Genomic DNA, 15,193 nt, shown 5'->3' with positions numbered 1-15,193 from the left:
AGGGAAGCAAAGGGTCCATTTTCTTCCTGGAGTGGTGAAGGAAAACCCCCAGAAGAAAGAATGGGGGGGGGGGGGGGGTAAAGCTGTGTACATATGTGAGTGTGGGGGGTGTCGGAGGGGGTGCCGGGTTAAAGTCACAGATTTTAAATCAGTTCTTTGGCCTTTAACGGGGCGCAACAGAAGCCCTGTATGAGCCAGTAGAACAAAGAGGGCAGCAGTGGCCTCGACCAATTAACATTCCTGCGGCCTTTATGAGCCGCCTGGCCCCGCCCCCTCACTCACACCTCGTAAAAGTCACAAACATCAATTCTTGCAAACCATAACTGTCATTATAATCCCATTAAAAACAACCCACTGAGCAATTTACAGTGAACACCGGGGTTAGAGCGTGCCAGCGGTGGGGGGGGGGGGGGGGGGTCGGACTGATGGGAACGTTTATTTGGAGTAATTTGATTAAAAAAAAATATGACATGATAGTGACTCCGGTGCAAACGGAAACAACAGGAAATGAATTAAATGTCCTCTTCTCCATTTGTTTTACATGGAACGCTGCTCATACCTCCTTTAAAGCTGCACTTGTCTGTTTTTGTCCACTAGAGGGCAGAAAACTATCAAAACAAGCTGAATATGTAGCACAATATCTGACTCTTTAGCGGCCAAATGTTACACTTCTTACATCAGCTCGTCCTTATTTAGCCTGTTTTTAGTTAATTTATTTTTGATGGAAAAGGACATCTGAAGTTGGAACGGCTCCCAAAGCTGCTTTTGAATCCAAAAAAAGCGGTCAAAGTGGCTAAAAAGCACTATTATATATTATTATTATTGTTGTTGTTGTTGTTATTTGTTATTTTTATTACTAACATGCCACCTTTTGGCAGTATGGAGGCCTATTTCTGCCAGGGGAGAAAAAAATGTATGAAATGGGGGAAATATACTTAATAATAATTCAATAAATCATTTGATTTATGAAGTCAAATTACAAGATACTAAATAAAACATTGAATTGCAAAAAGAGGTCAAATTTTCTCATCATGTATTTTTGATTAAATAACTAACTTCCTATTTTGGGGATTTCCTGGAGAAAATAGGTGTCTGACAAAATAACGGCCAACAAAGGGGTGGACAAAATAACAGAAACAGCTAACAATATTTACAATCTAATGACCCAAAATAGTTTTAATATATCTTTGCAGAGTTAAAGTCATGGCGGACAAAATAACATAAACATGGCATCAAAGCAACATACATGTTGAATTCTTTATTTATATGGGAATTCTTGTGAATTCTTTTCTTAGGACGTGATTAATAACTAAGGATTCTGTCATGTTTTACCAATTCTAAAGAAAACATTTATATATTACTGGAAATATCACTCCCTATGAGTCTAATTGCTTCCCTGTAGACACATTTTTCTGCACTAACTAAGCATTTCGACGATTCCGTAGCAATTAATTTGAATGAATTGATTTGCAAAGTTCTCTCCAGGAAGCTGAGCCACTAAATCATAACAGGGAAGTCGCTGAGTGCCACTTAGCGCTACGTGTCAGCTTTCATCGACGTCTGAGTGTCCCTCGGTTGTGGGTTGAAAACTCACAGAGGCAGAAAGATGACAGATATTCTCCGTCTCAAAACCCTGAAAAGCTTCGTTGACCGGGAGGCGTCCGTGTCGTTTCGTCCTCCTCCAATAACGCCAGACGTGACCCGAGATGCTGCACAACATCGGTCTGATGCACCGTGACCCCACATGACCCCACAACCAGCTGTGAAAACCTACCGGCTCATTGTGAGTGTGTGGCTCCCTCTAGCGGCGGTGTTGCATCAGAAGTCATTTAAAGTTAAAAGTGTCTCTCTGCATGAAATGTGCCAATTTAATAATCAATACATGTTGTTCCCTTCTCCTAACAATGTGATGTATGAATAAACAAAGACATGACAACATATTAAATTCATTTAATTGGTTTCATTAACAATAAATCAATAATTAATGTACGCAAGAATGCAAGAAAATTACATTTTTAAAAAAATACTGCAAGCAAAATAAGGAATAAGTTAATGAATGTTCATCAAATACAGCTGATGGAGATACTTTTGAACTGGGATCAGATTTTTTAAAGAAAAGTGAGTGTGAACGTGAACTTTTAGGATAACAGACATACACTTATGTCTCAAATGGTTCAGTCCTTTCAGGCTTTATATTAAAAAAAAAAAAAGAATTAGTCTTTCTGGAAGGGCTTCAGTCGCTGACATGTCGTGGTTTTGTTACTTGAGACAGTGGCGGCCCCTGGTGGTGACGTTGAGCGAGCAGCGAGAGAGAGGTCATGCTGGTTTGGCGTTGATGAGAACGACCGGGATGCTTCTGCGGCTCATCTCCCTGGACATCTGGCACCAGGTGCAGGAGGAGCAGAAGGTCGCGTACAAACAGTCCTTACATATGGTGTCCTGCAGGGAAATACAGCATATTACAGCATTATCATCTGATTCATATGGATCTTACATAAAGGAGCTTTTCCAGCCCAAACTATTCTCTTTCCTAACCAGGCAGTTTGTGTTTGGTATGCCTTTTATTGTGGTGGCAGCTGATAAAACATGAAAACGTTTTCAAACCCCCAAAAATCAAGGTTGGTGTCATCATTTTTGGGGAACATAACCCATTTATTTCATATCAGAGGGTCCTCAGAGTTACTGCAGGGGTCCCTGAAATTATTTTCTACCAAAAATGTAAATATGTCCAAAAATACACCTTAAGATGAATACAACCCATATTAATCTTCATGTTTACTTAATATTATGTTGAGAAATTGTGATGTAGAAATTACACAATAGAATTAAAATATGAATCTGTCAACAAATGTTATTTTAATGGCTTAGCGTTGTATAGATACATCATCACTACACATTATTATTGGTCCGGTTTAATAAGGAACACAATGTTATCCGATATGTAATAGTTACTAACAGCCTTGGGGGTTCAAAACGTTGAAGACCTCCGATTTAAATGATTTTCATAATTATTATTTATATTTATATAATTTTTTAAAGTCTCCTTTGTCTCCTTTCAGGGACTCAAACCTCTCGATGAATGAATTGTGGCCTTACTTTGATGCCGTAGCGCTGCCGCATGGACACCCTCATGGCCAAGGTGATGGGAGGGATGCAACCAAACACGTCCAGCAGGGGGAGACAGAGACACTGGCCGTACTTCTTAGTGGTTATACAGGCGAAGCAGGGGCAGCACCAGAAAGCGAAACAACCTGAACCAGGAAAGACAGACCGAAAAAAAACAGATTAACACACGGCACACCTACACACACACACACACACACACACACACACACACACACACACATTTTAAGATGAAGATCTGAAGCATGATTTTTGAAGGTTTGACTTCCTGCCAAACACTAAATATGTGACATAATGAACAGAATTCATCAGCTCTTGTTTGAATATGAATATGAATCACTTACACTTGGGCACGTCTTCACAGCAGTCACAGATCCCAGATCCCCACTGGTTGGACTCTCGGGCCTCCAGCTGAGGCTGAGGCTGCTTGATGACCATCTTGGAAGACATGGCGGCGGCGGCGGCGTCTACGGGAGGAACCAGGATGTAGATCACTGTTACATGTGTTTGTTTGTGTCACTCGTGTGAGATTCAACTAACTGTCTTCACTGGAACAAGATTCTCAGGATTACAGTTTCGTCGACTGATAAAATCGATATTTATTCTCCACAAACTTTAAATCCTGTTCGTCAGAGATGTGATCTTATGATTATTGGGACTGTTTAGTCCTGTATGACAGTTTTTGCACTTGTGTGGAACTTGTTTTGTAAGATGTTAAGGTGATTACTCATTCTGTATAACATGAGGAGGAAGATGTACGTACTCAAATAAAATAATAAATATAATATAGCAGTTCAAAGGCTTGTCATGCATTTGATCAAACAATTATATTGGTCTTATTGGGGAATCAGTAATTAGGGGGTTGGTGGTCCACTGTCAAAAAAGCCCAATTGGTAAAACTATACAAAAAAAAGGGATTTCTTTTTAACCATTGAGTCATTTCTTAACCCCAACCTAATATTAACGTGAGGTTGTCAGATCATAAGAAGTTTCACTAAAAAAATCACATCAAATCAAACGATAACTTTAAAGATAATCAGAAGGTGAAGACGGAACAGAAACCATCAGAATGCTTCACATATTTTGGCATGCGGTTCAATAAGTCTGCTTGTCATTGTGAAATCAGTTCTCCCGGAAATGTTGAACCTTCTGCCGTCTTCAGGCATTTCTTTTAACGTTTCCCAACATTTCTGAAGCACAGCAGCAATTTTAGATCCTAATACCCCCGGTCATTTTAGTTTTCAAGTTTATCAGTTATCAGTTATCACATGAATGAAATGTACATCGTTTGTATACTTTCAAAAGCAAAGTCTTATATTTTCAGCCAATGATTTAAATGAAGTGTGTATATAGAAATATCCCCTTCAACACAAGGTCGAGACAAGTCTTTGGTAATAGCAGGCACTAAAAACTGGACATACAAGTAGTTCTAGTTCTTAAAAGCCAAGTTTATGATGAAAGAAAAATGATGTGACACAAATACAGACAAGTTAAGAATTAAAAAAACATATATGTGAATAAATAGAATTCTTGTCATAAAAAAAGACAAGTTCAGTTCTTACCTTGGTGTGTTTGTGTGATGAGAGAGCTCCGAGCCGGACGTCCTTTCACAGCTGATCTCTGCACTGAGAAGCTGTCATTTCTCAGCCGGGGAACAAATACCTGCAGGCAACAGAACACCTGAGGGACAAACTGGGCCGACCGGTTCCTCCAGCGCTCCTTGACATCCACTTTACCATTCTGTTTCCCTGCAGAGGCATCATGGCGGCGAGGGTTGGGCTACCACACGGAAGTCTGACAAAGTTCTGGGTGTAAACAACAACAACAATAATAATAATATGTTTACAAAGTGCTCCACATGATAAAATTGTGAAAATAAGACAAACAGTAAAATAAGACAAGCAATGAAATAAATCCCACAAATGAAAAATATTGTAAAAAGCCGGTTTAAACAAGTGAACAATGAAAGATGCTGAAACACGACTCACTCTGGATATGTTTTGACCATAATGGGTTGCATAATTTAATCTGATTTATGGGCCTTACCCATGGGGTTAATGACTCTTATCGTTATGTTGTTAACTCTGCATGCATGACGTGATTTTATCCTAAAATGCAAAATAGCGAGGTGGGGCCGGCAGACTTTGTGACAGAAGACTTGGTACTGGCTTGTTCTAAAGCTAGCGGGAAGAAGATGCTGTAGGTGCAGACGGCCAGCAGGGGGCGACTCCTCTGCTTGAAAAGAAGTCTGATTGCATGGAAGAGGATTTGATTTGTTTCCGTATAATTGGATGGGTGGATGTGAGGCAGCAGGTGGTTTTAGGACTTTATGTCCTCCTTTATGAAATCTGGGCAGGACTCATGAATACATGAAACCTCTCCCGTCCCGTAATTATCGCTCAGCCTTTTAATGAGGCACAATAAGCCGCAAACTACAGGGAAGTCTGCGGATGTTGAAAACCACCAGGACGATACCGGCTGTGGTCGACGGAACAAAGCAAACACAAATAAATAACCAGCTTTAAAGGGCGTTTTAAATGATATTAATAGCATTTAAATGCTGATGAACTTGTTGGTGGTTAATTGCTTTTTTCCTCACCCATCATTTAGAGCCTGAAAACATAGGAGCGTGCCTCAATACTTCAGGCATTACAAAAAGCAAGTGAATGAAAAAGAAAAAAACAATAGGGTTGATGATGTCATCAGCTCTAATATCAAAACTCCTCTCCCTTGACAATGACCTGCCCAACCCTGCATTCCTGGTTGGCTGACAAAGAAAGGGTGAATTCCACAACGATGACCTGCTCGACATCATCATCTCGAATAAAGTAACACAGTTTATATACGCGGTTTAAATACGTCATTCAGTGGAGCGTTGGGACGGTTCAGGTGCAACCCTGAAGCTGGCGGATTCACGATCAGGTGACCATCAAAACAAAAAGAGCAAATCATTAAATTAATAAAACACATTTATCTTCTTTTCTTTTTTTTTAATGGTGAAAATCATAAACTGTATATATGAAGTTGACGTAGCTACCCTAGTGTCTTCCATTGGTTCATTGACTGCTGTTATGAAGCCTCAAGTTTGGAATTTGGCCATCGCCATCTTTGTTTTTAAGCCCCGCCCCCTAAAGCGTCTTCTGCTTTCTGGTCATGCTGGGTTGAAGAAGACTTGAAACTACAGATTTAGACCATAAACTAATGTTTACAATGTTCTTATTGACATATTCTAGAGGAGGAGTCGCCCTCTGGCCAGTTTAGAGAATGCAAGTTTAAGGCACTTACTTTAAGTTACTTTCTGTTAACGAAAGCTTGTCGAGCTCGTTTACTGTAAACTGTGTTTCTCATCAGCTTCCTGCAGCAGAACACGATATGATGAGGTCTATAATGTGACTACTGTGAAATCCTCTCTTTATCAGATAATGTCGCCTATAATCTCTCACCTAACTTCCTTCTATTAAATGCCGACACTTTCTCCGCTTTGTTTTATGACAGGATGCCACGCAAGCTCATCCTTGAAAGTTGCTCTACTTCATTCACGCCCATAGAAGCAGGAATGAAGAGAGTTTTCAGAAACATTGGAAAGTCTTTGCCTTTTAACAAGCGTTTGACAGGACTCAACCTCTCAGGAAGGTAAGAGGCTACTGTCGCTAAGCAGCAATTATCTTTGAACTTCAGTTTACCCGCAGGCCTGAGATAAGTAGCTGTCAAACATCACAGAGAAATGCAGAACAAGAGCTAATATTAATGTGAATAGTTTATTCAAAGTGTCAAAGAAATTCCAAAAATCCAACATGGTTCTCAAAACTCAGTGATTTCCTCAAACAGCTGCCAAAGTTTATTGGAGTAAATAAGTTGGGGACTATTTTCAGCAGCGGATTAATATTTGTTCTAACTCCAGTGAACCTGTCCAGCAGCAGGACAACAACAGAGGGGCAGAAAATAAATCTGGATTAAGCTGCACAGATAATACATGTTAGATTTGTTGGGTTTTGTTAGTTTCTAATGAGAGGGAGGGTTCAGCAGCGTTCCCAGTACCTTTCACCCACATTGATGGTCGCATTGAGGCGCAGACCAAGTGAACCGATCTGTTCCCTGTGTGCACTTTGATCCAGAGAGTTCTGTGAACGGGGGGGGGGGGGGGGGGGGGGTCGACACGTGAACAGCAGCTTTCCAGGGCGGATGATCACGTGATTTAGTGAAATCCTTAAATAGTTGGAATAGTCGAGAGCAGTAAGGGTTTCAACAACCTCGTGCTCCTGACTTGTTTATCTTAATACTTAATTGTGCAACAAACAACAGAAATAATACAATGTTTATATAAAAGCAGTGGATTAAAGACAGAAAATTAAATTTTTGGGATAATGAATTATCAATTTTATTATTATTATAATATAAAATATAAATCAATGTCCTTTTGTGATGAAATCAGTGCAAGAAAATAACATTTCAAAGAATTGAATCCACTTTGATACAGCTGCCCATATATTAGTAGATCAGTAATATTTAACCAGGATCAGATTTTTTTTTATTTTTCATAAAGTAAGAGTGGGGGAAAAAGTTTTTAAAAAATTAAAACTTTATTAATAGAGCACTTTTCACACAAGAGATTTCCCCCAAAAAATAAATAAAAATGAAAAACATTCATTTTCAATTTCCAATTGGAATATGTTACCACAGGTGTCAGAACTGTCATAGATGGGCTTCACCATGACAGGAATTATTTGACACACAATTAATGTGACACATTTCCCTCCAGTCACGTGTACAAAGAATGTCTTCGGGTTCACATGGAGGTCAAATATGGATTCTGAATCACAAATATGAGTGATGACGTCCCGACGGCCCCCTGTTCTGTCTACAGCCGAAAAACCTGCTGAACTCAGCATGTCTGATCAGAGCAAACAGACCAGGTTACAGTCCAGCCACGGTCAATAGAATCTTTTTGTCCAAAGATTCCCAAAAAAACTTTTCTTAAAGGTGACCGAGTACAGAAAAACAAAAAAAACACGATTAAATGAGGTATACAGCAGCTACAGCTTGTCCTAAATATTCTCCTTTTAAACGTATATAATTTATTTATATGAATATGTTTAGAAATTTGAAATGTATTCACGTTCCGTTTAAGCAACTCCCTCAGTTAGTTTTGGAAAAGGTCTGAACTGAATCTGGAAAATGTCAGAGTTGATTCGAAGCTTGAGGCAGTTTCAGTATGTTGGCTTCAACCTGCATTTATAGATCTTTGTTTTATCATTTTGGGCAGTGCAACATGTATATTTAACATATATTAAGCCGAGATTGTTGAAAACATTGCCAATGCATTGCTTTTTTGTGATGGACACACGAATGAAACGCATCCGTTCAACGGATTTCTATTTGGGAAAGTGGCTGCTGTGTTTGTGAATATTGGCATATATTTATAAAGTTCTAATAAGTGTTAGCAAACTTTGTAAACATTACCATTAATTGACCATAATGTTTCTGATGAATTGAAGTCTAATATGTACTCTCCTTTTATCTCTGTTTTGGTCTCCACCAGGCTCTTGAGAAGAATTATAGCTGTAAAGCTGCAAACTTTGTCCGTCTGTGGTTTGGTGGGTTTCAGTGGGTTAATCGGAGATTTATTTGCCGGCTGCAGCTGAAAAATACTTTCTCAGGCTCGAGAAGAAGTGTTTAACAGCTGCTGCTCACATGTGTGTGTGTGTGTGTGTGTGTGTGTGTGTGTGTGTGTGTGTGTGTGTGTGTGTGTGAGAGAGAGCGAGAGAGAGAGAGAGAGAGAGAGAGGGAGAGAGGGAGGGGGGAGAAAACACAAAGGGGGTCGACAGAGAGAATTTGCTGACTCATTCCTGAGAGGACTGAAGAGAAGACCGAAATGAGGATCTCCCACTGAAAGCTGGTACTTGAATCTGAATTTGATTGACAGTTTTTTTGCATATTTATTCATACGTACATTGTGTAGATAAACAGTTTTCATGCTTTTGATAAATGTTCACATATCTATGCATGATAACAAAGAAGAAAAATAACTCTTTTCGAGCAATACTTGTGCATTGGTGGTTGTTACTCATTAAGTACAAGATAATGTTTCCCATCATCTTTGATTTCTGAAGTGTTTTTGATTGGCAGGTTTCATATCATCTACTCTGCTGAGCTTGTTTGTTGTAATCGGCTGCCTTGTGATTTTTATTTAGGGGTCAGAAAAAGAGTGGTGAGACTCAAGAAACTGCTTCCAAACTGTTTTTTATTTCTCTAAAAGTAGCTTAAACACTGTCTGAAACACTGAAGTCGTATATTTCTTCTTCCAGATCGACTGCAGCTCCGAGCCAACTGGAACATTCTCCACTTCTTCAGCCCGGACTCTGAGGCGTTCAGGGTCTCCACATCCAGAGAAGGACCAGTTTTACTCTCGTCCACACGTCTGCATCAACTTCGGAACTTAAAGGTTCGTTTAGTTTGGTTCATTGAACACAGAACAAAAGGTTCTCTTTCTTGGAATTGTTTTTTGCAGTTTGCATGGCATGGCTTCTGTTGGTCTTGCTTATTATGGTCTTTCATAGGATCTCTGCCTCCCTCTAGTGGAAACTATATGAAAACACAGGAATAGTCTCAGCTGCACTCATGACCCCCAGATAATTAGAACCAACTTTCCAGAAACTAAACAAAGCTTCTTTTTTCAGCTCATTGATGAATGAGTTAGCAACTAGCTGGTGACCACAATGAAACAGCTAAAAATCCAAGTATTTCCCCAGAGGGTGGTGGAGAACAAAGCTGAGCTAAAACTAGAGGGAATTTGAAATGACATCAATTGACAGAACGATGACTCCAAATGAATGTTACTATTGCTGAAAGCATCTAAGACTCAACTACACATTCCTTTTGGATTTCTTTTTTATAATCTAACCCGATGGTTACCAACGTTTTGGGCTTGTGACCTCCTTAATAGTAGCATTGCCTACAACCTGTTATCCTTCATCACAGGTTGTCCTTGACCTCCAGCTCCAGCTTCTCATGATGTTTTATTTTTTAAGAGGTTAAACCTGGAATAAAGCAAATATTTGCAGAAAAAAACAAATGTTGGGAACCACTGATGTAATCCTCATTAATATCAAGTCATCTAACCTAATGCTTTAATCTACAGGTGCTTTAGGAGCTCAAACCAGAGTCAGGACATCAGGGGGATGGACGGCAGCAGTAAGCCAGAGCCTGTGACCCCTGGTCTGGGTTGGACGTCGGCCACGTCTGGTCCTCTACCCTCAGACCCCCTGAAGGAGGACTCCATCCTCACTGCAGCGCGGCTCGTCCGCAGAGGATGGACGCAGGAGGGGAAGAAGACAGGCCTGCAATTTTCCTACTTAGACTTCTCACGTCAACCCTCCGGCCCCAGCTCAGACGGAAAGCAGGGTCCGACGCCGGCTGAGGTTTGCCTGGCGGACCCGGGAAGCAGGCGGCCTCCCGTCATGAACACCAGGAAGACGGCTGAGACGGACGGCTCTGAAAAAAAGATGGCAGATGAAGCAAAACAGACTGACGGTGCACTCTCAGCTTACAGACAAGCAGGAAGACAGATTCTCTACAGTCAGACAGGCATTCGCATCCTGGTGTCTGGCTGTCACACCACATGCAGACAGTCCAGAAGGTTCAAGGCCCCGAGACTTCCAGTCATCGCTGAGGTGTAGGCCAGCTGCCGTTTGTTCCAGAAAAGATGATGACTTAAAGGCAAAGTGCATCTAAAACCCGAGTAGCAACTAGAATCTGTAGAATCCAATCAACTTCAATGTGATTAAATGGACATTTTATTGAAATTCAAATATGTGCAAATGTGACTGTGAGTTGGAATTGTGTTCTTCCTTCAAAGTGACTTATGTCCAGTTTAAGGTGAGCTCTCTATTCAGGTTATGTTAAGTTTTAATAACAAGAGAGCAGCCAATTCGCTGATGACTCTGATCATTATATTAAGAGAAGGTGGACTTCTTAGGAGGGAAATCATCAATTATCAATCATATTAGTAAACAGAATATTTCCTTATAACAAAAAAAATCAAGAACTAGAGCACAGTATGTGGTCCCCTCAGATGTCCAATCAAACTTTTGCGGTGTCTGTAGCGCTTCTCTGCAAAAGTGAACATGGTAAGATGTTTTATAATGAATCTTAAAGTGGTAACAGCAATCAAATCTAATGCTCTGACAAGGAAACACATAGATCCTGATGGGCAGGCGGTGTGTGAATGTAGACTGTAGTGTAAAGCACCTTGAGTGATCCAAAAGACTAGAAAAGAGCTATAGAAATGCAGAAATTATTATTATTTGATTATACACACTTTTACTTGTGGTGGAGTATTTTTACAGTCTTGCTACTTTTCTTAAAGTTAATGATTTGAATGCTTCTTCCACCACTGTAACACGAAGCTGGAGTTTCATTTACAGACCATATGTCCGCTGACACCATTGTTGCATAACCTGGCTGAGTTCAACTTCAAAATGATCAAAGTTAACAACTAACTGTGTTGTTTTTCATGCTTCCAAGCTTCCTTTGAGAAAACGGTAGAAACCTTTGGTGGATGAGACAGAGTGGGGGAAAACAGTCTCCATAAACCTCATGAGAATATACAACCTGTAATAAGTGACCTGTAATAAACCATTAACTTCTCCTTACCTGGCAGCACTCCCCCGTCCTTATCCCATCACCCTTTGTGCACCTTGTGGTGTAGCTGGCTGTTGTCAAGGTAACCTACTGTCCTACGAACTCATTATGGATCGTATATTTTCCCCCCGTTCACTGACATTTGAAAAAAACACAGCATTGTGATATAAACGTATTTATTATCTACAATATACGATTGCATGATATTATGTGACATTGACCTTGTCGTCATTACATAACATAACATTTATTTTCTTGATTTTAAATGTATAGTAGATAGCAAAAACAATCATTATAATTCAGCATTAGTAACCAGTAGGACATGCCACCAGCCTGCAGCTTAGACCTTCCATGTATATTCTATGGAATTCCTTGTCTGAGGTACAAAAAAAGCCCTTGAGGCATTCGGTCTATATTTTGCACGTGAACGTGCTGAGAAGATTAGATTTGGAGATCCAGCACCGTTGTGGTTTTGTCACTGCAGAGCTCTATGTGAGCTGAGGAAAGGTCACGTACTGCTTCCCTTTCGGGGCCACCAAGCAGGCCTCTCCGTTCTTCGTCTCGTCCGTCACCATCTCCAGGACGGACTCCGCTACCTCGGACATACTGGAAGGAAACAAGGTTGCAGTGAATGCAGGGGCTTCTTTACCACCTTCAACAAAACGACTCAAGCAAAAAAAAAGACTCACGACACTGTCCCGAGCTTCTCTATCAACTGTTGGGTTTCATCAGCCAAGTGGGTAAACTGCCCCAGGCTGGCTGAAATAGCCGAGAAGAGGTCAGTTTGGACGAAGCCTGGGCAGAGGGCGTTGAACCGTATGTCGTATCCTGATAGGGTAGAGGCGGCCTAGTAGGAGACACACATTCTTCAAACATTTAGCAAGGTAGCCTATAACACAATCACTAAAAGTTGTTGTTTATAAAAACTAAAAGCTACAAAGAATGTTTTCTTAGTCGTTCTTCTGGAAAACCATCCTTACCGCCATAGCTCTAGTGAATCCGACCACTGCGTGCTTCGTGGCTGTGTAGACCGGACAGCTTGGTAGAGGACCGAGACCTTCAGGATGCGGATCAGATCAGTCAATATTAGGGTGAAATCCTGCTACGTTGTCTTTTATTTTCACGCAGCTATGTCGATAACTAGCCCGGCTTAGCAACACAGGAGGGAGAGGCTCGGATAACAACACACACAGAGGGAGAGGCTCGGATAACAACACACACAGAGGGAGAGCGACTCCATTCTCTGCTCAGACAGACATTACGCCACTTTGTCTTTATATGGCAAATAGCTGTTTGCTGCGATATCGATGCTCTGATCGAATCGAGCTTTAATATAAAAACGCTGTATGTTATTTTTTAAGCTGTACTGGATGTAGCTTCTCTACATAGCAACCACAGAAATAAAATAGAAGTACTACGGACTTAAATCCCAAAAGTACATTTCCTATACAACCTTCTAAATGATGTCATTGCGATACCTTTCACGTCGTAATGTTAATGCAGAGAATTCTGTTTTCTTTGTTGGGGAAGAAAAACCCAAACACATATGATGCGGTACGTGGTGGGCTTTACCTGCCATGGACGCCGTGTTGATGATGACCCCTCCCCGACCTCCGCTCAGCTTGCTCATGTGCTCCATCGCCAGGTAAGTCCCTCTTATAACACCCGTCTACAACACACCAAACGTGGGTTTTGACAGCAAGAATCTCTTCTTTTTTTTCCAGAAGGAGAAGTTAAATGCAAGAGCTGCTTAATTGAACTGTACAGGTTATTTCTTCACACTTAAACTGCAGAAAAGAAGGAAATGTGAAAGTTGCGGGTCTGAGGTTGACGAAACAATGCAATCTCGGCAACCAGATGGGCAGTTTGTTACTCTCTCTACTTCTTACGATGTTTATGGAGACAGTTTTCTCCCAGTTGATCTCGCTCAAGATGCCGGCGTTGTTGCACAGGATGTCGATTCCTCCGAAGGTTTCTACGGTTTTCTGAAAAGCAGCTTGAGAGCAGAAAAAGAAGAAGTTATATTCCCCTCACATGGCCTGTTTCAAGGTTGCATTCTTCAGAGCGCAGCCGAAAACCATCAGTCGGCCAAAATCGGAAATGAACATGCAACATTTTTCATGCGTGAGTCATTTGAGAAGGAAAAAAAAAAACCCAAATCCACTGCCACCAGATTCTCAAATGTAACACTTCTATGCAATAGTTTATATATTTTTGTAATAACTTTTCATTTTCATCAATAACGTTCCAGTTTTTTGTCACATATTCAACAAAAAGAGCTTGATTGTCATAACATGCACTTCTAGGCCTGTTTATTATGAGACTTCATTCCCTCCCCCACTTCCTTACTTTGTTTATCATGTGTGTGTAGAGTGTGTGTGTGTGTGTGTGTGTGTGTGTGTGCGTGTGTGTGTGTGCGTGTGTGTGTGTGTGTGTGTGTGTGTCTGTGTGTCTGTGTGCATGTGTGCAGTGTGTATTACCTTTGATCTGCTCCTCTGATTCAACATTGCAGTTCAGGAACAAAGTTCTCTCGCGTCCATACTGTTTCTCAAGGACTTCCACTAAACTCTTTGCTGCAGGTTCGTTCACATCCAGGAGGACAACCTGTACAGGTGAAGGACGATCTGAAGAGCAGCTCGGTTCACTGGCACACCATGGCCAAAATTTAAAGCAGTCTTGGAACCAGACGATGGAAGTACAACTCTAGTGCTTCTGGTGCAAGTTTCATTGTATTTCAATAAAGAATAAGGCAAAATTGCAGATTATAAAAAAGTTGTTTTCTTTTTTAGAAATGTGGTTTGGAGTCACAAAAACACAATCATGTCTAAGTTTGAGTGTATTTTAAAGTGGCATAATAAACTATATATTTGCAGCCTATAGTTCTACTTACTGAACACCATTATGCATCTTATTATCATACAAACAACTTCACCTTGGCCCCGTTTTTCAGGAGTATCTCTGTTATGGCTCTTCCTATGCCCATTGCTGCTCCGGTCACTACCGCGACTTTACCGTTTAACGCCATAATCTGTTCAGACACGAAGACGAGGGAGGCTGTCGGCTGCAGGGATCCCCTAAGGATATGATCCGAGGAGGAACTGAGGACAGCCCGCTGGAGAAAAGTGTGTGCTTTTTAAACGGACACCGCCCAGCTTCCGAAGAACATACCCCGCCGTGTCTTAACATGCGGACGTTGAGGGTATGACGTCCGTTTTAAAAAGGTGAAACCCGCGTTCAGGTAATCGTGCTTTGTAGGAAGAATGCGCGTGGATGAGTCACAAACAGGAAGCCGATCACATGCATGCATTTGTGGCTCTGTCATCTTGTGTCGACATAGTCGTTGTTTGAACGCGTACGACCGCAGCCAATTTCGCAGCCCGACGTGACACAAATTCCCGATGAAAAAACACTACATTTTGACATATTTTCA

General features: G+C 41.0%; 2 protein-coding genes across 2 annotated transcripts; both read right to left on the bottom strand.

Annotated features, from left to right (window-relative positions):
• Window positions 1-1,932: 1,932 nt before the first annotated feature.
• LOC311025720 (cornifelin homolog B-like) lies at window positions 1,933-4,841 on the bottom strand. Its single transcript, XM_084028804.1, has 4 exons — window positions 4,686-4,841; window positions 3,468-3,590; window positions 3,097-3,251; window positions 1,933-2,439 (listed from the first exon to the last, which is right to left on the bottom strand). Exons 2-4 carry the CDS (start codon window positions 3,571-3,573, stop codon window positions 2,317-2,319), a joined length of 384 nt encoding a protein of 127 aa, XP_083884930.1. The 5' UTR covers window positions 3,574-3,590; window positions 4,686-4,841; the 3' UTR covers window positions 1,933-2,316.
• Window positions 4,842-11,922: 7,081 nt separating this feature from the next.
• Window positions 11,923-14,919, bottom strand: LOC311026299 (15-hydroxyprostaglandin dehydrogenase [NAD(+)]). The gene is made up of 7 exons (XM_084029765.1): window positions 14,696-14,919; window positions 14,244-14,367; window positions 13,653-13,759; window positions 13,336-13,432; window positions 12,744-12,820; window positions 12,453-12,610; window positions 11,923-12,369 (listed from the first exon to the last, which is right to left on the bottom strand). The coding sequence occupies exons 1-7, from the start codon at window positions 14,786-14,788 to the stop codon at window positions 12,252-12,254; spliced, it is 774 nt and encodes a 257-aa protein (XP_083885891.1). The 5' UTR covers window positions 14,789-14,919; the 3' UTR covers window positions 11,923-12,251.
• Between the last annotated feature and the right edge of the window lie 274 nt (window positions 14,920-15,193).

The sequence above is a fragment of the Eutrigla gurnardus genome, assembly GCF_963514095.1.
Source record: "Eutrigla gurnardus genome assembly, chromosome: 15".
NCBI classification, from domain to species: domain Eukaryota; kingdom Metazoa; phylum Chordata; class Actinopteri; order Perciformes; family Triglidae; genus Eutrigla; species Eutrigla gurnardus.
This window is presented reverse-complemented; position numbering and strand designations above follow the sequence as displayed.

Bases quoted from the DNA above. Each gene is read 5' to 3' on its own strand.
- LOC311026299 (XM_084029765.1), bottom strand. From the start codon at position 14,788: ATGGCGTTAAACGGTAAAGTCGCGGTAGTGACCGGAGCAGCAATGGGC. The intron at 12,821-13,335 runs GTAAAGCCCACC...CGCATCCTGAAG, and splicing joins CAACACGGCGTCCATGGCAG to GTCTCGGTCCTCTACCAAGC. The intron at 12,370-12,452 runs GTGAGTCTTTTT...GTTTCCTTCCAG, and splicing joins GAGAAGCTCGGGACAGTGTC to TATGTCCGAGGTAGCGGAGT.
- LOC311025720 (XM_084028804.1), bottom strand. From the start codon at position 3,573: ATGTCTTCCAAGATGGTCATCAAGCAGCCTCAGCCTCAGCTGGAGGCC. The intron at 3,252-3,467 runs GTAAGTGATTCA...TTCCTGGTTCAG, and splicing joins CTGTGAAGACGTGCCCAAGT to GTTGTTTCGCTTTCTGGTGC. The intron at 2,440-3,096 runs GTAAGGCCACAA...ATTTCCCTGCAG, and splicing joins GGCAGCGCTACGGCATCAAA to GACACCATATGTAAGGACTG.